This window comes from Thermobia domestica, chromosome 1, assembly GCF_964235325.1.
Source record: "Thermobia domestica chromosome 1, izTheDome1.hap1.1, whole genome shotgun sequence".
Classification (NCBI taxonomy): domain Eukaryota; kingdom Metazoa; phylum Arthropoda; class Insecta; order Zygentoma; family Lepismatidae; genus Thermobia; species Thermobia domestica.
The window spans coordinates 120709252-120732870 of NC_137454.1; the positions used below are offsets into that span (position 1 = coordinate 120709252).

A 23619-nucleotide genomic window follows, 5' to 3' on the forward strand; every position below is an offset into this window, starting at 1 on the left:
TTAATACAGTGGTGGTCGAGCTAGAATTGTGCTCCCACAAATTTCAATATTATGCCCCCACTTTCCTTCGCGCGAGGCTTCTCTACAAACTCCTTTCCTTCAATTGTGGGTCTGGGTCTATAGCTCCGCCACTGAGTTAAGTATCTTGAAAGACTGCACATAAGGAACTTTCCTTGTAAAATCGAATTCCATTTGCGGGACACAGTAGATGAGGTGCCTCCATTTCTTCTAGAAGACTACACTGGAATCATCCGTCAGTGATAAAGTGGACCAGGTATAAATATATATATATTCATATATAAAAATATTAACGAGGACGGATTATAAAAATTTGTGTAGTATTCGTCAATGTTCTGGAATATATTCTCTAAAATATTTAAAATTTGGTATAAACGGTGCTTTCTTTTATTAACGTGCTGTATGAATCACTAAATGTATTCATATAATTGATACAACACATTTATATATATATGTAAATTTAAATAAAAAAAAAAAATATTGTGCAAAAACTGCTTAGTTGTCTACTTATTTATCAAACTTCCATATACAGCCTCCGACATCAAGGATTTGAGAGGATGAGTGGGTCATACATATTACATTCCTCGAAACTGAGTTCTGGCGGTTTGTGAATGTATAATGTTTTTCTTGCTGCACAACACCTCATATAAGTGATTACTTGTCTGGATGAAGCGAAAGAAATTTGTAATATGTATAGTGAACCACTAATAAATGTAAGCATAAAACTTTGACCTCAATTTTCTCAAAATGCACAATTTGTTACATATCGCCTTCATCCTCTAACCTCTTCAATTCACAACCAACAACAATGGAAAAATTCCAAGTATTATGTGCATAACTGTTCGGAGAATCTGTATCATTGTTAGGAGTGTGCCATTAGAAAACATGCAATAGTAGAAACAATCTATGTTAGCAGTCTTTTTTTTTTTTTTAACATAGTCACACACACACAAATATTTTGTAGCAGAATAAGAACTCCCAATTAATATTAGCAACGAACGACATACTTTTTGGGTCTATAAAAATAAGTTTTCACGAAAACTATGCGTGAGAATTGACTTTTAAACATGGCATTTTGTTCAGCATCATCCGTCGACTCCTATACGTATCAATCTTGGACATTATTCTAGTTAAACAGAAAATCAAGTTTAAGAGCAGGGTTGGGAAAAACCATGGTTTTTATTTAAAAAAAAAACAACAAAAAACACGTTTTTTTGTTTAAACTTTTTTTTTTTTTTTTGTTTAAATAATTTGCTCTATTTATATCACATATGAACAGAAAAAAAAGTTTGTTTCGCCGTGGTGTTATTATGCAACAACCGGGTTATGCTGAAAGGGGTCACATAAGCTTAAAGCGGAATTCAAATCGCTTCTCGGCTTACATCCGAAAGAAATTGTCCTCCATTTGAACTCGAAACCAGGATTAATTGGCCACAAATGCGATATGTCTGCCGACTCACTCACGAAGGACTTCTGATAAAAATACGTTGTACTGACCTTTATATACTTGTTACTATAATTGTCAAGAGTCATTTCAGAAGGACAAAAAGATAAACAGTTGCAAAGTGAAACCATTATACAGAATTACATATGGACAATTTCAAAATACTACGGAGTACAGAAGAACTAATTTAGTACAAGTTAGTCCACTACGACTTTCATTAGTCCAAGTTAAAGAAATACAGCGACTTAATTTGCATATCATGAGAAAAGTGAATAAAGATACGAATTATTTGAGTCCACTTTTGCTCTGACCCATTTATACATAAATAGATACTTCTGATTTCAATAAATGCCTCTCGTGGGGCTTGTATGACCCCCCATTTCCAAAAAAAGACGGCATTTCGATGTATTTTATTAATAGTAAACACTATTATAACGAAACAATATTTAGAATTTTCTTTGATTGCAATTGCATAACAATAATAACAAACTATAAACAAATCACAAAAGGAACATTCATAAACTTACAAAAACCAAAGTTGCTTTTGTAGTATAATCTCTTTGAGTAATAGTTGGGGAATTTAGGTCTCAATATAATACGAATATACGGAAGTGAAAGGTGATAACCCACAAATGTGTGTTCATCAAGATTTTATTTTTTTATTTTATTTATTTACTTTTTTTATTAAAACCACCTTGGTTTAAACCAGCTAACCTTGTTTAAGAGTAAATGAAAAACTTGGGCTCTCATTAAGCGTATTATATACTACCATCTTGTTAGTGACATAATGAAGCCCTTGCTAATAGTACATTTCAGTATAAGTTTCACCTTAGGTAGTGCGGTTCTCGTATAATACCAATTTTTAGCTTTACAAATTTTTTCCTGATATTCTCGAAAACTACGCATGAGTTTTCATACTTACCCAGATAATTTTACTGAGCTTAATGAGATCTATTGATTGGTATGTGTCTCATGTTTGTACAGTCCGCAGCAAAAAACCTGCAACATGAGCATGTAAGTTTATTGTGAAACTATACCTAACAGCCCAGAGAATCACCATAACGTCTAAGTGGCACGAATCACGCCAGGAGAAACCTCGTCGTGCTCCCCTGCACACTTATTTTGGAGCAAAAGACTACGTCGTTTCACAATAAACTTACATGCTCATGTTGCAGGTTTTTTTGCTGCGGACTGTACATGTATGATGAGTTAAATCCATAGTTTTCGAGGAAGTCGAGAGAAACGAATTATTTACAAAAAAGCCTAAACAGTACGATTACCGCGCCACCTATTAAGATGAAACTGTTCACATTAATCATGCTTTTCGTTGTAACACTGACAGAGGATAGTACACAATATGGTTAATGAGATATAGTCCTAAATTATGGTTACATCTTAAAACATTAATCTTCGTTTATTATAATATTGTCTCTAAAGATAAGTCAATCGATAGATCATAACGAGTTGAAAAAATGACATGCTTGAATGTAAATTCTCATGGTCTGTAAAAAAAAAAAAAGAAAGAAAGCATTTGAGTTTTACGTCCCATGGTTATGCCGGCTAGGCTAAAGGAGACGGGGTTTGTAAATTGATATGGAAACAGCTATAAAATATATTTAATATAGTATAAAGTTCTAAGCATATATAAAAACACACTGGAGGTTCTACAAATTAATAATAACCATAACTACCGTGAAAATAGTCTGTGTAATTTGATACTCGGATTTCTCGATAAATAAATAGTAGTATCTAAACATAATTAGGCTCTTAATATTTAATATATGTGGCAGTTAAGGAGTTTTAATATAATTTACGATTGTGGTTTTATCTTTATTCACTGAGCAGAGCTATTTGTATTTTATTTGGTCAAATATTGAAAGGGAGTTGTGTATAAGTGGTTCACTGCTTGTTTTCGTATAAGTACACACAAAAAAAAGTCATTACCATTAAGTGCTTAATACTACACGTACGTTTCGAGAAACGAATTTATATGGTATTAATATATGTCATTCGTTATCAATTTGTTACAATTAATACTTCTGTTACGTTATCAATTTGATATAATTGACACATCTGTTACGTTATCAATTTGATACAGTTGATACTTTTGTTACGTTACCAAACTTGACACAGTTAATACTTTTGTTATGTTACCAATTTGATACAGTTGACACTTTTATTATGTTGGAATAGATTATTTATTTATGTGCTATGTATGAAAAATATACACCGTTAACTAGCAGATTGTATCTATTATTATTATTATTATTTTATTTCTCCTAACAGTGACGGACACGTTCCTAATAGCGACCCACCATTTTACGAATAGTATCCCAAGTGAAATCAAATGCTTAGAACAACGTCTGCGTTTTACGGTAAAAGAGATGGGTGGCAAATGAACAAGAAAGACACTGCAAGATTTAATTGTACGAAATTAGTGAATCAGCTACGAACTATCAGCTGACTATATATACAAATTATGCAGTTTGTCAGTTAATTCATATGAACCATATCGAAGTATATTCTTTCAGGAAAGCATTTTCTTACTGCTAATGAAAGACTGTCCAGAGATTCAAGCAACTTTTAATGATATATAGCAGGATCATTTGTACATATGCTTTCTACACTTGCTTACACACCTTTCATATCCTTTCTACACTTGCTTACACACCTGGACTCTTTTTAATGAATGAGAGGTGGTTCCGTAACTTACATGCATTTTTATGATTGCCCAAAGGATATCAATTTTGGCTATTTTTCTTCTGGAGACACATAAAAAACCATGTGCTGCCTCCTCATTTGAGGATTCTTCATTATTCTTTAGCTCTTCTGAAAAGAGGAAAAAAGATTTGCCCACTTTGTATTATCTTCTACATCTCAGTGAAATAATGGTTGTAGAAGATAATGTTTCACGTAAGATGTGATAACTTAAACTGCTTCCCAGAACTGGATTGGTCAATGGTAGTTTTGAAAAAGCATGTTTTGTGACCTTCTCATAAAAGCTTTCTCATTCGATGTAAGAAAACAGACTGTTTCAGTTTTAATTTTTTCTACAACTTTATGTTTTAGATCGTACTTCCAGTTCTGTATCACTTAACTGCTGATATAAACTTTTATGAGAAGGCCACTCGACACTTAATCGACGTAACAAACCAGAGTGGCTCTCATTCACTGATCTTCCAAACATCACACACATATTTATTAGGAGCAGACTAAACCACCTCTGACTTGATTTACAGTTTGTATCTAAATGGACAAATAAATCATGAACAAGTTCCAAAGGAATACACACACACACGTCTAACGCAGGGCATTCTTCAGTTCAGAAAGTGTGGTTGGAGCGCTCTGATCTTCAAATTACCTCACAAATATTAAATTAAGTTGAAATTTGGGGAGTGACGAGGCCAAACGAAATGTTCCACTTCATCCTTGTATTAATCGAATCACGTTTACACATACTAAGCTACTGTCTTCTTGAAACAAGGGCCATTCGCCAGGGATATTCTGGAGTATAGGTTGGCGATGACTGCTCAGAATGCTTACATATATCTGCTCTGCACTTACCAGACAGAACAATAAGTGGTCTTAGATCATGCTAAGATATGCACTACACGGGCTTCTCCAGATATAAACACATCTAGTGGTATGATTTTTGTGCCCATGCCTTTGAGTTTGACGTTATCTCCGAAAGTCTATTATCCAGTATGTGTTAACACCGATTACCATTCTCCCTTTAATTACACTCATCAATCCCATGCACTTTCCAATTTTCCCCCCCGAAATATTGCAGAGATCAAAGAAAAATAATATAATTTATCTGTGTACTTTTCTATTAAGTATAAAAATATTACTTGGTAAAGTAACTCGTGTTTTCGAGATGCCCTTTATTCTTGCTCCATTTGATTCTCTAAACCTATGGCGTCATAACTGATTTGAAGACATTCCATCAGTATAAAAAATACAGCGTGATAATTAGCAAATGAGACTAGCTCTGTAAAGTGGAATTAACTTACTTGGTTTCTTCAAAGCAGAAAACCCCTTTGTCCACACACAGCTTTGCACGATCGAGTCTAGAAATCCTTCGCTTTAATGGTGTTCAAGACCCTCGTCACTGCGTTCTGGGTAACGGAAACATTGTCATAAAAGGTAATCCTTCACCGGTGCTTTTAATTTTGGTGGAAAAAAAAAGTAATCAGAGGCGGACAGATCCGGCGGGTACATGGGGTGTGGTAGTACATGAACACTTCTTTTGGGTCAATAGCATATGAATAGTCATTTCCAGTTTCTGCTTCCTCATTAAGGAATAGGGCACGAAACTTGTACACAGCTTCTGTTTTTTAATCTTCCATTATTAATTGGTGAACAATCTCATTATTTGCCCCAAAGAGGTGTGGTATTACCTTGAGACTTACATTTCGGTCATTCAAAATGATATCTTAAGCTCTGTTAATCATTTTAGTTGTGTTGACAGATACATCTGGACCTGGACGCTCGTAATCTTCCACAGATTCCCTGCCAGTCAGCACTCAACTTCTTATGCCATTCAAAAAACAAGGCAACGAGAAAGGCAGTTGTCCCGCAATAACAACATCCAACACATTTTAATTGGAATTTTCCCTAAGCGAGCATAGAACTTTATGTCCTTTCTTTTTTTCATTGTTGAAACGGTGACGAGGTATCACAACACCAGTTTATACTAAACCACATCATGCGCTACCCTGGTTACCGTTCGAGTTGGAAATTTCTGCACTTATTTCCAACGTCACACGAATGATTCACTACTGTGAACGACTTTCGTGCCCAAACTAATTTTGCAGAAAAAAAATCTAGTTTTCTAATCGCCACATTGTGTATATCGATAACAACTATCTCATTAGATAGTAGTGTTTAAGTCTAAGTGTATTATGTAAATCAACTTCAGTATTATTTTTTTGACTTTCGCAATGTTTTGAAAAATGTGAAAATGTAGGGCCGGATTGCTTTGCACAAACATTTTGACAGATCAAATTGATTGAGGAGGAAAGGTATGTACACGTTTATTGTAAAGCTAAAATGGACAATTTTGGCTAAAATCTCTACATCCTACCACTCAACTCATGGAGAAAGTGAAAAGGTTACTATGACACAAAGACAAAGTTATTATTTTTATTGTCTACCATTTACTCTTGTTTGCCAAACCATACTATACAAAAGAAAACAATATTATCTTTATGACTTGTCCAATAGTTATCATACTCTCACAAACTTGTTCTTTTACATTCGTTTTCTCTTTTTAAGTCACACCGGTCGAAAGTTCACAAACAAGTTTAATAAATAATTGTAATTTTTTTTTTTTAAAAAAAAAAAGAACACCAAAAATTCATGACTTTACTTTTAATATTTAACATTTCCGACAAATGAAATATGAAAAAAAGATTACTTACATTCTATTATCACATACCAGCTGAAACTGCAGATATTTCATTAATGCAAGCACTTATTATTTGTAATATTAAAAAAAAAAAAAAATCTTTAATATTTTATTTCTTGGATTTATCTTGATCCTTTCCTTGAGGATCTTTTTTATCCTTTTTATCCTTCGTAAGGCTACCAACAGCCTTTTTAATGTCTTCACTCTGAGGATCTACGCCTGGGAGATTTTCCAAAACGCTCTGGAGAAATGTTGGATCATTCATAACCTCGAAATCTTCATCATGTTGATCATCGCCTTCTACTTCCATTGGTGTCTGGTCTTCATCTTGCTGGCTACCACAGGTATCTTTCGTAGGCTGGTCTTCTACAGGGAATAAACAACAGATTCATGGTATATTCGTATATCTAAGTGAAATTACGTTCTCAATGAGCTTTGATTATACGTAGTATATACGTACATATAAATTAAATTACGTTCTTAATAAGCTTTCAATATATGATATACAGTGGTACTTCGGATTATAAATTTAATCCATTCCGTAACGTTATTCCTGAACCGAAATGTTCGCGTACCGGAACGATTTTTTTAACATTGAAATTAATGCAACAACAATTAATCCGTTCACCTGCTCCAGAAACATGGTCTTTTGACTTGTTTATGGATTTATTCTTGGCAAAAATATACAAATATAGTAATATAAAAATGTATACGATAATAACAACTTGTTGGTCGCTGGGCACAGACAGATCGTAGAGCCACAATCAAGGTTAATTTAATGCAAAAAGCAAGAAAAATGTATCAAGAACAGCGCAACAACAATGTGCAGAGCACGCAAACCTGAGCGCAACTGTTGCTGCTAGCGAGCCTAAAACTATGGCGCCAAAGCCACGTGTACGTGTACTGAGGTATTTTTCGTGGATCAAGTCAAAATTTGTTCCGAAATTGTGTTCGTGGGCCTAATTGTACGTGACTACAGACGTTTGTGACACGAGGTACCACTGCATACAAATATATAAATAACATTACGCTCTCAATGACATTTCAACATAATACATGGTATATACATATATATAAACAAAAGTACGTTTTCAATGAGCTTTTCACATACATGATATACAGGGTATGGACAAAAATATGGAAACATCTGGTATAAAAAGTAGCCATTTCAAACACGATTTTGTGTCTGAATGGTAGGTGTCATCCGGTGAGGTATACAACTTGACCAATTGAACAGATGGGCCAGTTACAGTTCAGCGATCGATTCGTGCAGGTTATCGTGAATCATGTCTGAGCTGACAGACTTTCAAAAAGGGCAAAATGTGGATGCGCGTATGGTGGCAGCTTCCGTGACGAAACCAGAGGAAATATTTGGTGCATCACGAGTCACAGTCTCGAAGATCATGACTGCCTACGAGTGTTCCGGAAAAACCGCATCAGCGTGGACGCAAGTGTGTGTTGCGTGACAGAGACAGAATTGTGTACATTGGGTAGGATTGTGACCAAGCAGAATACCACGGGGACAAAAGTCACTGCTGAGCTGAATACAGTACTTATAAACCCTGTTAGCGTCAAAACAGTCAGAAGTGAACGCCACAAGCAGGTTATTTACGGCAGATCTGCAATTCCTAAACCGCTCGTGACTGTTGACCATGCTGCTATACGGACACTATAGTGCAACGAAAATAAAAACTGGACAATGGAGCAGTGGAGTCGGATGAGTTTTCCTTTACAATGTTTCTAACTGCTGGCAAAATTTATATGTGGAGAATGGCAGCATAAGCGTACGATACAGACTGTCTGTTACCAAGAGTGAAGCGTGGCGATGCTTCAGTGATGATTTGGGCAGGCATATCCTGATATTCTTCCGGACCCATCACCACCCTGCAAGGACATGTCACTGCCAAGGACTACGTAACCATTTTGAGTGACCAGCTGCATCCCATGGTGCAAACTTTGTTCCCAAATGGTAATGCCGTGCTTTAAGATGACAGAGCCCTTGTTCATACAGCTCACACCGTCCAGGACTGATTTGATGAGCACGAAGATGAAGTGTCACATCTGCCATGGTTTCCATAATCGACAGACATCAATAACATTGAATCCTTGTGGTCAGTTTTGGAGACCAAGGTGCGAGCCTTCTACCCACCACCGTCGTCTCTACAACAACTTGCAGCTGCTTTGGCGGAAGAATGGTACAACATCCCTTTGATAACCACACGCGACCTGTATTCTCCATTCCTCGTCGGCTGCAGGCCGTTCTGCGTGCCTGGTCCTACTCGCTATTAATACAGGTAATGTGCAATTTTTCAGGTGTTCCCTTATTTTTGTCCATACCCTGGACATGTATATATATATACAAAAACATGTTCTCAATGAACTTTAATATATACGATACATACGTACATATAAATAAAATTGCGTTCTCAATGAGCTTTTAATATATGAAAAAAAAAAAAAAAGTTTCGAGCTCGTCACTGTAGATTTTTTTTCAACATTGCCAAGTGCAAAACGCTACACTAATTTTAACTAGTTATTTAGTTATTGAGGTATGGAACACCTTAGTTAGTTCTTTGTACTCGGTAAGTAGGAAAAACGTGGTCCACTGATGACCTAGAAACACCGCTTGTAATTAAAAGCTCACTCAAGATGTAATTTGGCACTTTCTCTATATAAAGATGACTCCCTCTCAAGCCTAATCAATATCCATGAACTAATACTTAATCACTGTGGTCTATTGACTAAAATATAATCTCTCCGGTTCACATCTTAAGCCCGCTGTAAATAGTGTCAGACAGTATTCGAAAACGAGGTTCTATTTTATCATATTGGTTTAAATGTGGTATGATACTTTTAGTGTATTATAATCGCAGCCTGGTCTTTACATCTAAGAAAAGTGTATTTCAATACCACGCAGGACTGTGCCATCTGTATCATTCTTCCGCAACCGTGCCATTGTGTGATTTGTCACGATGGACGTATATAGGGAATAGGTAACGGTAATGTATCACGGTAAATCCTGTTTTTTTGGGTTTAAACCTGACTGACAAGTATACGTCACGTTTGGGTGAATCGAGTTGCTGCTCGAGACATATGTAATCGAGTAATGCTAAGTGTGCTCAATATGTCAGGGAAGTTTTAGTTGCAAAGCTCCAAGGGTTTAGGAAATAAAGCCACAAGACAGTCACATGGAGGTACATTTTGTAGTTGTAATACATAGGCCAAAATATAAGAGAAAAAACTTATACCTATTATTTCCCCTAAACTAGATTTCCAGCGTATTTAAGCGAAGAAACACGAGAGAGAGTTGTTTGTTTTGAAAATCCGAAGTGGTTGTTATTGCATAGAGAAGTTATCAACTACTACAATCAATATGCAGTTCAAAAAAAAAGAGTGCATGCCTCGCACAAATTCGCTCACAGTGAGCACACCTACAAACGCAATCAAGTCGCACTTGAAACATTTGTCGTTCACAATTCTGTCAAAGCTGTAATCGTAACATACGATCCAACTTTCAGGCTCCTCATTCAAGTATCCAGCCTTATGGAAAACGTAGCTAATCATGTTGCGAAAACGAGGAGCACTGAACTAGTAAATTGTGAACGACTGAAATTGTATGAACCTGTCAGGATGCCAAATATTCACTTTACTTCCTGTTATTGCTGTATCAGTGATGAAACGAACAAAAGCTTTGTATGGACGGAAGAATAGAACATCCAGAGTCTGAATCATGCCACTACATCCACCAGGTATCAGCCGTCTGAATAATGCCACTACATCCACCAGTCGTTTGATCAATGCAAAGCCTTCTGGCACACACTTGTGAGGAAAGACTGTCATCTCTGTTTGCAGACCATAAATCAAGTAACAGGATGATTTTCTTCCTATCACTTGGAATGCTTTTCCACATGACGTCCGAATAGAAAGTGTTAAGATCCTGCTTGTTCATATTCGCTGTTTTACCAGCAAATGCAATTAAGATTATATCAGACGGATCGGCTGGCATTACTGCAGGGAACTTAACAGTTTGTTTCAACCATCAAAACATACAGAGGACGCAAAATTTCTCCTTCCATGGATACAACCGGCATTATCATGTAAGAGGGAGATGTTGCACTCACATACCCTACTGTTGTTCTGATCTTACTGATCATTTCTCTCTCTCTACGTCCGGTACGAATGCAATTCCTTCTCGAAGCGAATTTGATTCGAACTCAAGACATTGGCAGCTGGAATGTTATCAGGGATCGTAAGGTCACATACTGAAATAGACTATAATATGTGCCTCTATGTGACCTTCTAGTGGCTGGATCTCCTAAACTCTTTGAGCTTCGCATCTAAAACTTCTCTGACATACTGAACACACTTAGTACTACTCTAACATATATGTCTCGGGTAACAACTCGATTCACCCAAATGTGACCTTTACTTGTGAGAGCTTAATTTATTTTATTATTTATTTATACATATTTCTGGGCATCATCGATAATCTATGATCTTACGCCCCTCACGTATGGGGAATGACGTCCCTTGGCGAACTATCCAGGGAAAGGGGGAAGGGATAGGGAAGTAAGTAAGCGGCCTGGGACCTGTATGTTAGGTATCCTGCATTTTCCTGACGTGAATGAGGAAAACCTAGAAAAAACGTCACTCAGAATGGCTGGCTTGAAAATGTTATACTTTGTTGATCGAGCGTTCCCACCGGAAATCCAATCTGAGACCGTATGCACTAAAAAGAGCTTTATGTTGGTAAGTTATTTATTACATAATATTTTCATTTTCAAAGTGTTTGTAATATTTTAAACTAGGTATTTTTATTTTTTCAATAAATCATCTCGAAATATTATATTGGAAGATGTGCTATATTAGCGGCCAAAACGATATTTATTTTAGAACGTACGAAGTTTTAATTTCAAATAGTTTGAGTTTTGTGTTCGTATGAACATTTTCTATACTGAAATCTAACTATTGATTAATGTCTTCTTACATCTAAGCGTTCGTGGCTACGCGGTTAGCGTCCGCGCCTTTTACGTGGAAGACCCGGGTTCGATTCCCGGCGGGACCTTATGTGTTTCGGATCCCACGTTAAGCTGTAGAACCACGTGTAATACAGTCTTGCTCCTGAAAGGAACGCTAAATTTAAATTAAGTCAAATATCTAGGCGTATTATGAATAATAGAAATGGGGTATTTAAGGGAAAAAAAAGAAAGAAATCTGAGTTTTACGTCCCACAATTATGCCGGTTAGGCTGCAGGAGACGGTGATGATGAGTAATGAATGAAATGGTCGAATGAAGAAAGTGGGAGGAAACGGGAGAACCCCGAGGAAACCCATGCACACGGTGCTTGTCCACCACAAGGTTCACTTGGCGGGAGCTGAGATTGAACCCGGGACCCCAAGCACCAGAGGTGAACGCTCTACCACTGAGCCACCATGGCCCCGGAGTATCTAAGGCGTGGAATATTAGTTTTCATTACCGATCACTAGAGACGAAACTTTTACGTTAATACGATATGTGCGAAACGTTAAAAAAAATGTGTACATATTTCAGGAAACCTCAAGCTTTTCGTTTCAGAGCCAGAAATCACGTTTATATTATAGTGAGTTTTTGCGAAATTCGGCATTACTTGCGATAACTGCGAATGAAAACGAAAAAGTGGAATTCTTGTTAATTATTGCTAATAATAACTAAAAAGCGCATTTCCAATATTATTTGTTTAAAAAAAGTTGCATTTACGAAAAAGCTCTGCGAGTTGTTTGACCAGAAACTGTTTCACTTCATAAAGATGTAGACAACAAAACTGAACTCTTGTTTAACACGTTCGCTATGGCAGTGTGAAACCGAGTTTGGATCTCAGTGCTATACCAGTCACTGTGTCTCTCGTTGAAGGTTTGTCCGTCAGTGGTAGTAATGTTAAAAATCTGTACCAGAAACGCACAGAGGTAATAAAATGCATACCATGGCACCGCACAGAAATGAAATATCGTACGAGCCACCGGTGACAACGCAGCGAACGTGTTAAATCTTTGACTGTGTTTTGTGGTGAAAATGTTCAAGATCTGTTGGTTGCTTTCCGTGAATTTAAAAGCAAAGTTATTGAAGTTCTCAACAGTGAGGATAAACACGTTGACATTGTATCATTTTTAAACAGTTTAAAAGTTAACCAGAGATCATTTGGTGTCAGTTCGTTACGTTCAATATGGTTGCCAGTCTCGAGTGTTGAGGCCGAGAGATTCTTTTCTAAGTATAATATGATTGTTACTGACAAGAGAACAAACTTAAAAGAAGAATTGGTAATATCTTGCTGCATGTTATCCTAGAAAAAATGTTTAAAATTTTTGCATTAATTTCTATATTTCAGTGAATACATCAGAATGTGCACTTAATCAAGGTATATCCTCATTTTTTGTATTAGATATATAGCTTATTACCAAAAATATACTCTTTACAAGTTCCATAATTTAAAAAAGAAAGAAAAAACCTTGTGCTACATTTTAAAAGAAATAAATGCGAAAACTGTGATAGTAAATGCTACAAAATATCAAAATTATTGCGAAAAAGTTTCGTCTCTACCGATCACTGTAGTAGGTGCCTTCCATTTCAACTCAGGCAAAAAAATATAAAATTGTACCATCACCATCTCAGATATTGTTGAAACTTTTTTTTATAGCAACTAAACATGTTTTTAAGAGACCCATATTTTTTTGTTTTGTCGAAAAAAATTTTCCCGTCGAGTAATGGGCCATCAAAGACGGGGAGAACAATTTATGAATTGTAGAAGACATGGAAAATGGTCAACTTCGGAGCCTCACCATTCGGCTATGGAGACAGGTAGAGTTATAATTCTTGTTGTGGTATGTACATAGGGATATAAATAAACTATATTTTATTATAGTTTGGTTTGCGCATGCGTATCTTTTTGTACTTAAATTAACAAATGAACGTCAATTTATCTGAAAAATCGAAGTTTGCGATTTTTTTTCGAGCACTTCCGGTTCGAATTTTAAAATTCTGTTTTCACGGTTGGTAAGATCTGGTTACCCGCTTTCCGGAAAAAAATTTCTATCGCTTGTGTGTGCAACCGTTTTGTCGCAAAAAACTCGAGAAATTGTAAAATTTTCAAAAATCGCCATTTTTGGGCGCCATTTTCTCGAAAACACCCTCTCTTAAAATTCTGAAATTTTGTCTGATGGTTCAACTTTACATGAATAATAACAAAGTTTCGTTAACTTTGATGTCACAGTTAGCAATACTGGGAGCAATAAAAGTGCAATGATTTGATGATGTTTGTGGTTCACATTCATTAAATGAAGAATAAAAGGTTTTCTTGACTGTCTTTTTTATTATTTTGATCAAGAAGGCTCTCTGAAATAGTAAAATGAGCCTCTCCCTACTCTTCTGTTTTCTTAAACCGAAATAATCTGAGATGGAAATTACGATTACAAAACACACAAATAAAAATTTCACTGATTTCTTTTATTATTATTATTATTATTTACGTGGACCAATCATTTGCTTGCTTGGTATCTTCTTCGCTAATAGCATGTAACGGTGCAGGTGCTCCAATAGGTGTTGGCTCACTCACAACTCGTCCAGGAGTGGATCTAAGGGGAAGAAACTTTTTTATTTTATATATAAATAAAACCGATCTCAGAGTTTGGAGCTCTTAAAAGTAGCTCTAAGTAGCAGTATTACCCCCCCCCCCTCCAGAAATCCGTCCTGGATCCGCCCCTGCGTAGCACATTGTTGATAGTCACAAATGCTGAAGGTCCACGTAAAATCATAAACAGCACTTCAACTTCACGTAATTCATTATTTATTCATAATATTTCTGCTACGCACCACTGGTTATCATACATATATGTATGTAACAAAAGTTCCTTTTTGTAGCTTTCTTAAATGTACACTTTGAATTGCAGAAGTTCGATTTTGGGGGAAGCTTGAATTTAGTTCATGGTGACCCGTTACTGCCATTTTCCGAAAGCCAAAGATGACTTCGTTGAATACCAGTTACCGGTCGCAAACTTTCCCTTTTTTTATTCCGGAAGTCGTCGAATTCAGTTCCAGGCAACAAAACGAGCGTAATACCCGGAGTTTGTACTTGCACTATACTCACGAATTCTTCTGCGGTTTTAGTTGGGGCGCGGTGGCTCAGTGGTAGAGCATTCACCTCCGGTGCTTGGGGTCCCTGGTTCGATCCCAGCTCGCGCCGTGTGGGCTTTGTGGTGGACAAACACCGGGCTCGTGGGTTTTCTCGGGGTTATCCCGTTTCCTCCCACTTTCTGCATTCCACTATTTCATTCATTTCTCATTATCACCGTCTTCTTTAGCCTAACCGGCATAAGCGTGAGTTGTAAAACTTAAAGATTTCAATTCATTTTATTCTTCTGCGGTTTTAATACTGTGTATCTGTTTTTGCTTAAGGTTATGCCTCGTTACCACATTCTTTACACCTCCCCCCTCAATACCGTCGCACAGACCCTTGCATGGCAGGTTTCACTGCAAAACCACTGCTTTATCGGACCTGTCTGCATCTCGAACATCTGAAAGCGATTTTTAAAGTGGGGTGCAGCACCATCAGAAATCACTGACACGGTTGGGGAAATTGTAGACACTTATTTTCTCGTATTCAAACCTTTTTCTATAAAGTATATTTTCGCTTTTCTTCGAGTATTTTTAGAACCTTGTCCATGGCTATGAGTACATGAGCCGAATCATGTGTTTTATCGTCGTTTATTAACACAAAACTGTCATTTGTTTCATATTCCGGTGATAACTCTGAATTTTACTTTGCAGAATAACAGTCCAGTTCTCAGCGAAGTCCAAATGAAGTAAAATAGAATTTGTATTTTGAAATTTTATACGGTGCTTTTCGGTATCAATTAATTCTCTGGATTTTCTTGATGTAGTCATGAATTACTATTCTTACAGTTAAACCAGCAATGTACGATACCAAAACAGAAAGTGGCACAGTATTTTAACGAGATAATTGTTTTCCCATATGGCATACACAACACTTTCATTTTCATCAGGATCAATGATTAAAGAGTCCACACTTATTCCTTCCACTCCAGGACATTCACCACATTCTTGAAGAAGACAGTTGTCATTTTCTACGGATCATACTACTAAAGGAAATAGGTCACTCATGACAGCTTCAATACAGGCTGCATCTTTGATTTGTAGCAACACAGTAGCAGCTAACTTAAAATTTGCACAATCCACACACACACATACACACTTCCCTAGCAGGTTGCGGACTGACCCACTTTAGTCGAATACTGTAAAATTCCGAGTGACCCATTCTTATGTTGGGATTGTTCTGTTTAAAAATCAGTAGATTTCTTTGGAACGCGTAAAAAAAAGTTTCGATTTTTTTTTTTATTAACTTTTTGTCCTTTTTCGATCACTGTAATGACATCGCACATAATTGAGACTGTCTGGAGCATTCCAAATCATCACTGAGGTAATAGTTCAGGCTTTTTGTAGATCATCAGAATTTATTGGATGGCCATTTCAAGTAACCTTAAAATTTGTGTGTTTCGTAATCGTAATTTCCATCTCAGATTATTTCGGTTTAAGAAAACGGAGGAGTAGGGGGGGCTCATTTTACTATTTCAGAGCGCCTTCTTGATCAAAATAATGAAAAAAACAGTCAAGAAAACCTTTTATTCTTCATTTAATGAATGTGAACCACAAACATCATCATATCATTGCACTTTTATTATTCCAGTGTTGCTAACTGTGACATCAAAGTTAACGAAACTTCCCTAACTTTAAAAGGCTGCAGTTAATTCATGAAGCATTGGTCGAGAATGGTATTTGGTGTGTTTATTATTCATGTAAAGTTGAACCATCTGACAAAATTTCAGAATTTTAAAAGATGGTGTTTTCGAGAAAATGGCGATTTTTGAAAATTTTACAATTTCTCGAATTTTTTGCGACAAAACGGTTGCACACACAAGCGATAGAAATTTTTTTCCGGAAAGCGGGTAACCAGGTCTTACCAACCATAAAAACAGAATTTTAAAATTCGAACCGGAAGTGCTCGAAAAAAATTCGCAAACTTCGACTTTTCAGATACATTGACGTTCATTTGTTAATTTATGTACAAAAAGATACGCATGCGCAAACCAAACTATAATAAAATATGGTTCATTTATATCCCTATGTACATACCAGAACAAGAATTATAACTCTACCTGTCTCCATAGCCGAATGGTGAGGCTCCGAAGTTGACCATTTTCCATGTCTTCTACAATTCATAAATTGTACTCCCCGTCTTGGCCCATTACTTGGCGGGAAAATTTTTTTCGACAAAACAAAAAAATATGGGCCTCTTAAAAACATGTTTAGTTGCTATAAAAAAAAGTTTCAACAATATCTGAGATGGTGATGGTACATGCTCTGCCTGAATTGAAATGGAAGGCACCAGTAATTAATACGCAACCAAACTGAGGATCGGAATAAACCATACGACTCAGCGCTAATTCGTTGCTATAATGTATAAAGCAAAGAAAAGTAAGACGTTTCAATGATGTGACATCATTATTATTATTATTACTAGTTGTTGCACTTAAGCCTTCAGTCCGCTGTATCCTCACAGTAGTTTTAAATCTGTAAATTGCCTGCATGCTAGCGACATCTGTTGGCATCATGCATGCGGTGTAGTTAGCGACATCTATTAGTTTGTCTGTTTAATATTCTGTATTAGCGTTACACTGACATGTTTTACTATTATAAATACGTAAATACGATTATTATTATTATTATTATTATTATTATTATTATTATTATTATTATTATTATTATTATTATTATCGTAACTGAGGAAGGTAATATTGTAAAGGGACAATGTAAACTGTATCGACCACTGGAATCACATACTACTTCCGACACGTATGTTTTTACAATCAACTTTAGGACGCATATCAAAGTAAATGAATAACATAACTAAGAACAATTAACAGCAAATGATTAAAACAACTTGGATAAATAATAAAAAGAATCATATTCCAATATTGGCAACAAGCCTACTTTGGGTAAAATATCAATTGACGAAAAAAAGGGGAAAAAAAGCTAATGCAGAGGTCCAACCTACCTAGAAGAGATAAGGTATTCAGTTTAATCATAAAAAGCCCTCGAAAAGTCAGGGAATTTTAAGTGCAAATTTTTGTCAGAGACATTTTTCTCTGTCTGCCTTACCCGGCTATTTCGTAGGGTATATTTTATACAATAAGTTAGTTTATTTTACAATACTTCCCTAGCTACATACGAACAATATATAGTATTCATAGTAGATTAGGAATTCCCTGCTCGGGAAAAAATATAGTTGTTTTTTACGTTATATACAGACCTGGAAATTTGCAACTCGTGACCTGGAAAATACGGAAATGTCAGGGAATTTGTGCTCGCCAAATAAGTGGGAACCTGTAGTGGTAATCAAGCTTGAAATATTGGGTTCGTCATAAATTATTTCAGTTTTGCGAACGAATTGCAATCTGTAACTATTATCCTAATTATCCATTGCCAGGGCTTCAAAAATCCACTCGCCTGCTCGCCAGTGACGAGTATTTCTTAACATTTGGCGAGTAAAAACATGGAAAGTAAAATACATTTGGCGAGTATAAACAGTGACTGGAAAATAGTTTGGCTAGTACTTACAAGCAAGATTTTTCAAGCCCTGCCCAGTACATTTGGTCTTATCATGGCAGTGGCGTAGGCACATCGGAATAGTAAATTACTGTTTTTGATGCCGCATACAATGATGGTATTCCTGAGGGAATTTTATTTTTAATAATAAGCACTCTAGACTGAACTCATTATTGTATCTCGTTCCTTTTGGACTGTTCGGATTACATTTTTAAATTATAGCATCTACTACAGATTTTTGCATCTACTATCTGTATCATCCCTACAGTGGCATTTCTTAATTTTGAGTTATCTTCTAAACTATTTATTTTAGCTCTAGCTGAAGACAGGCTGATTTCTAAGAAATTTTATTGTTTTTCCTGCATCAGTAGTTGCTCTTTTTTCTAGTTAAAACAAGAAGCAGATGTTTCAAATCGCTCACTTGTTTCATATTCTGTCAGGTTTATATTACACAGGGCCTCGTTTTTCTTCCTTTTAGCAATAGGCTCTTGCTTTGTGCGACACATTGGCTGTTTTCGAAAATTGATAGGTGTTGACAAATATTACGGGTGGCCTGGGAAAATGTGGGGAACTGCGCCTGGTCTGTTTCCATCTTTATCTCAATAATTAAACTTCTCCATTCACAATAAATGTATCAACTTTCAGAGAAATTAGAATCACAAATGCTGCTATTTCGCGACAAGTCTGTTTTTTTCGTGGAACAGCTTTAGCCCACTTACGAAGTTCATTCTCGTCCTTTGGCGGAGTAAAATAATGCTTACCGGTAACCTTCCCGCCGTAACAGGATTAACAAACCGACAGAAAACACGATGATGATGATTATGAGTTTAACGTTTCATTCTACATCTAGGCTATATGAGACGTGGACCTACTGATTAACGTGGAATCCGAACCACATGAGCTCCTGCCGGGAGGAAACACGCTGGCATTGTTTACTAGTTTTCTTTTAGAAAAAGCAAAGAAAAAGCAAAAAGTCACTCCTGCATTGTCACACAAATAATAACTATCTTTTAAGATAACTAACAACACACAAAATCACTTAATAATGTAATCACTTCGAAATATCTTACCACTATTGCGTACGGAAAACTGATCTGTACCGACAGTCGCGCTGTAGTTTAGCAAGACCATCGTTCCCAATGGTAAAGGAATAGAAGTGAGAACACTTATTATTCTATACGCTACGTTTTTGGTAACAAAACAGTATCTTTCTCCAACTCCCCCCTCCCCTTCTGGAAACCTAGGAGTGGTCCTTTACGAATGGTATACAAGCCTGTAGAAATCATAAGGAAAATCAGAACGAGACAGGATTTTTGAATAACTTTCACTTTTTGTGTTATTTGCAATCTTTTCAGAGCATTAGTGACACAATGTTTCTAAAAGAAAAATACTTACGAGCATCCTGCATAGACATTTGCATAGCGAAGGCAATTTGTTCTTCTTCAGTCATATTGGCGAAATCTGGAATAGCAGGCGAGGTTTGCTGGGTGTCAGCACCTTCTAGGGACATCGCAAGAGCTCTTTCCAACATAGCTTCCTCACTTGGTGCTGAAATAAAATTGTAACACATCCTATGATTTCTCCAAATAAACAAGACTGTAACTTCATTATTGAAACAAACTGTATATAAAGCAGAACTTAATATAGCAGAAGCTCTACTTAACGAATTCCTTGGAGATTTTTTAAAATGCTTTTTTGCCTAAATAAGTTTGAAATAATAACAAGCATGTATCATTATTAAACAAACAAACAAAAAAAAAAAAAAAAAAAGTTTTGCTAAGATGGGTAATATGAGATTTTAACATTTCAACGTATAAATATTCGATACGTACATTTTGCGTTTTAAAACAGTAGATCTAAATGATTTTGATTTGCACTTTTAAGGGTTTTTCAAAGGATTACAAAATTAATATATTAAAAAAAAAATCTTACTTCAAACAGGTTGTTAAATGACAAACACTAAATCTAACCTACTTTTTTTAAAAAAAATATGTACGTTATCAGTGCTTTCACCCGAGACATACCGTACTGAAATCCAGAACAAAAATAATCGTGCATATTAAAAGTAAATACTAACAACAAAAATTTGAAGAAAAGGAATGACAATATTAACACTTTTGAACTCAGAAAAATAATATAAATATATAAACCTACCTAAGCTATTACATGTACAGAATTCTAGAAACATATGCAATTAATACAATTTAAACATTAAAAGAAACACAAGCATAAAGAAGAAAATTTTTCCATAAATAAAAAAAAGCATCCCGTGAGCGATGTACAAAAGTAGATCAACAAGTCTTCAGCCTGATTTAGCCTCGCAAATTTATTATGTTGTGTGGTGGTACTTATTAGGCTTACACGTAAAATTTCAACTTTCTAATTCACTTCCTTGATCTGGGATTCTGATCCACGCTTAGATTTCGAACCCGGATCTCAGACTTAAAGTTTTATCTTAGATCCAGATCCGTATTCATAATTTAAATCTTGAACTCAGATTCAAAAAAACGGAATCCAGATTCTGTACTTTAACTATGGGTCAAAAACTTCTGACCCAGGATATTTTCTCATCGAATATGTTTCTTTCATCCCCTACAAGTCTGCATCCACAGAAGACTGAGTGCAGGCATCAGAGCATCTAATGGCATTGAAAATAGCTACTTTGTAGACCAAATGAAGCACAAAAGGAGACTTCGTAGACTAAATAAAGCAAAAAAAAGACACTTTGTAGACCAACCCGCCTCTGATAAGGAACTTCACAAATCAACTTTCAGTCATAAGTTAGAAAATGTAACTTTTTTCATAGTAATTTACCCCTACCAAGATTCCGAAGACCAAAAACAAAACAATATATTTACCTATTTTCTAATTTCACAAATGATTAAAGACATTTTTAATTTCCAAACATATGAGCTTATAAAGAAAGCTGAAAGCTTTTATTTATGGTCTTGGATGGGGATTGTTTTTTTTTTTTTTTTTTTTCAAAAATACAACATCATTATGATTTGACATCTCAGGAACATTATATATAATATATGTAACATAATATATAACAAAACCATTGCACTTCGATAAATTTTACTACTTCTTTGACTGCACATTAGTGATTTACCCCTATCAAGACGCCGGTTAAGTTCAGAAATAAAAAATTTATTTATCTACCTTCCATCTTCACAAATGATCCAAGACATTAATTTTTGAACATATATAAAGACAACTCAGCTGTAAAGACTTCCAACAGAACAAAGCTTTTGTTTCTGGTTCTGGATGGAGATTGGCTTTTTTTCAAAGATGCAATGACATCATTATAATCTGACATCTCGGGAGCATTATACACATATATATAAAACCTTTGCACTTGGATAAATTTCAGTTCTTCTTTGACTATGCATTAAAAATGATGTAATTAGAGCATTTCTCTTCTTTTCAACACTTTTCTGAAGAGCTTAATGTCCTTGTGCTCTTTGCAGTCCTACATTTCCGATTCTACATATAATGTAAAAAGACATCTATATTTTCCTCTTGCTACGGGTTGACTCTGCATGAACATTTATATAGTCGTTAAGCCGTAACATTAAGTCGGAATGTTAAACCAAAAGAGTCTGCTACAACGAAATAAAGGTTTAGAAACTGGATTTGAGAAGTATAAATCCATACTTAAAATTATTTTCTTTTCCAGGTTTTTAAAGGTTTCTATGACTATGATCAAATTCTATGACTTTTGAGTTAGATAAATTCCCTCACTTTCCCAGTTTACCAGATCGATGGGAACCCTGTTAAATAAAGAGAGGTGGTAACCTGCTGCAAATTCCCTTGTAGTTAACAAAAAAGGTAAGACAAACAGAAGGGTCTCCCCGACAACCTCCCTCTAGAGAGACAGAAATCCCTGCAACCTCCCACACAAACACACACACACACATTGACTATATTTATTACCTTGTATTTATGTCATTCTCTATTCATCATCATTATTATTTTCTTTTATTTAATCACTGACATTTTCTAGTACATTGGCCACAATCCAAACATGACTACGTAAGGATAAAAAAAAGAGAGACTTAGTAGACTGTTTCAAAAAAAGAGACTGATAGAGACTTTGTATATTAAAAAAATAATTTTAAATGAAAAAGAGACTCGCTTCGATGCCTGCTGAGTGTGAGACACAAAAAAGACTTACAAATCTCTGTGTATTTTCTTCAATATTCTTGTGTATCGAAACCAAGGATCTTATAAAATAGAGGATCTGCCTATATGTATCTTCATCCTATTAAATTAATGAAGCCACAAAACAACCTAGCATCGGCAAGTCTGATTGGCTACTCTCGTTTTCGCCATCGTCTGATTGGCTACTTTCGTCTCCGCCATGATTGTTGGCTCAAAACATTGCGATATTATTGGACGGAGTGGGCAGAGTAGGGGTGGTGAAACTGTGACGTATGGCTTCAAGATTTTGTTGTAAGGGCAGATCCTCTATTTTATAAGATCCTTGATCGAAACGCTCTATGTTCCTAAATAATTAAATTTACGTTATCCTTACTCACTTCTCCCGTTATAGAAATAATTTAGTTTTACTACGAGTATTATTTTCCCAAGAAACAGATATGACACTACTTACCTACTAACGAATCGAACATATAATCGCAATTTAAGCTACTTTAGCTTCAGGAAAGCGGTGACTCAGTTCGGAGGAAAGGGAGGCAAAGCTTCCACTGAAGATGGGCGGAAAAAATACTGAAATGATCTAGTATGTATTTTTTATATACTAGATCTTTATCTCTACTATATACTAGATCTCTACTTTGTACTGTATCTGTATACAAATACAGAAATTTCTTGAGGGAGACGTAATTCTGGGAATAGAGATTTTTCCATTTGTGCGTCTCTCTCAGTGCGTGTGTGTGTGTACGCTGCTAAGTTAAAATTGGAATATTACTTTCCAGTTCCGGTATCCCCTACATTCGGCATTTCCACATTATAGTAAAGCTATTTAATGGGCAATTTTTAATAATTTATCGTTTATTACAGACGCCTAGTTTCATTATACTCTGAAAGGAAAACTATTTTGATTTAGGATTTAGATTTCTGAGCTTTCGG

The 23619-nt window shown here is 35.8% G+C and overlaps 1 protein-coding gene across 1 annotated transcript in view; it reads right to left on the reverse strand.

Moving 5' to 3' along the window:
• Window positions 1–6800: 6800 nt before the first annotated feature.
• Window positions 6801–23619, reverse strand: part of Rpn10 (regulatory particle non-ATPase 10) — a 44544-nt gene continuing 27725 nt past the window's right edge. The window contains exons 8-9 of the mRNA XM_081762723.1: window positions 19921–20073; window positions 6801–7238 (exon numbers count right to left, since the gene is read on the reverse strand). Coding sequence (XP_081618849.1) covers window positions 6982–7238; window positions 19921–20073 — 410 coding nt within the window. The 3' untranslated portion in view covers window positions 6801–6981. The remainder of the gene's footprint in view (window positions 7239–19920; window positions 20074–23619) is intronic.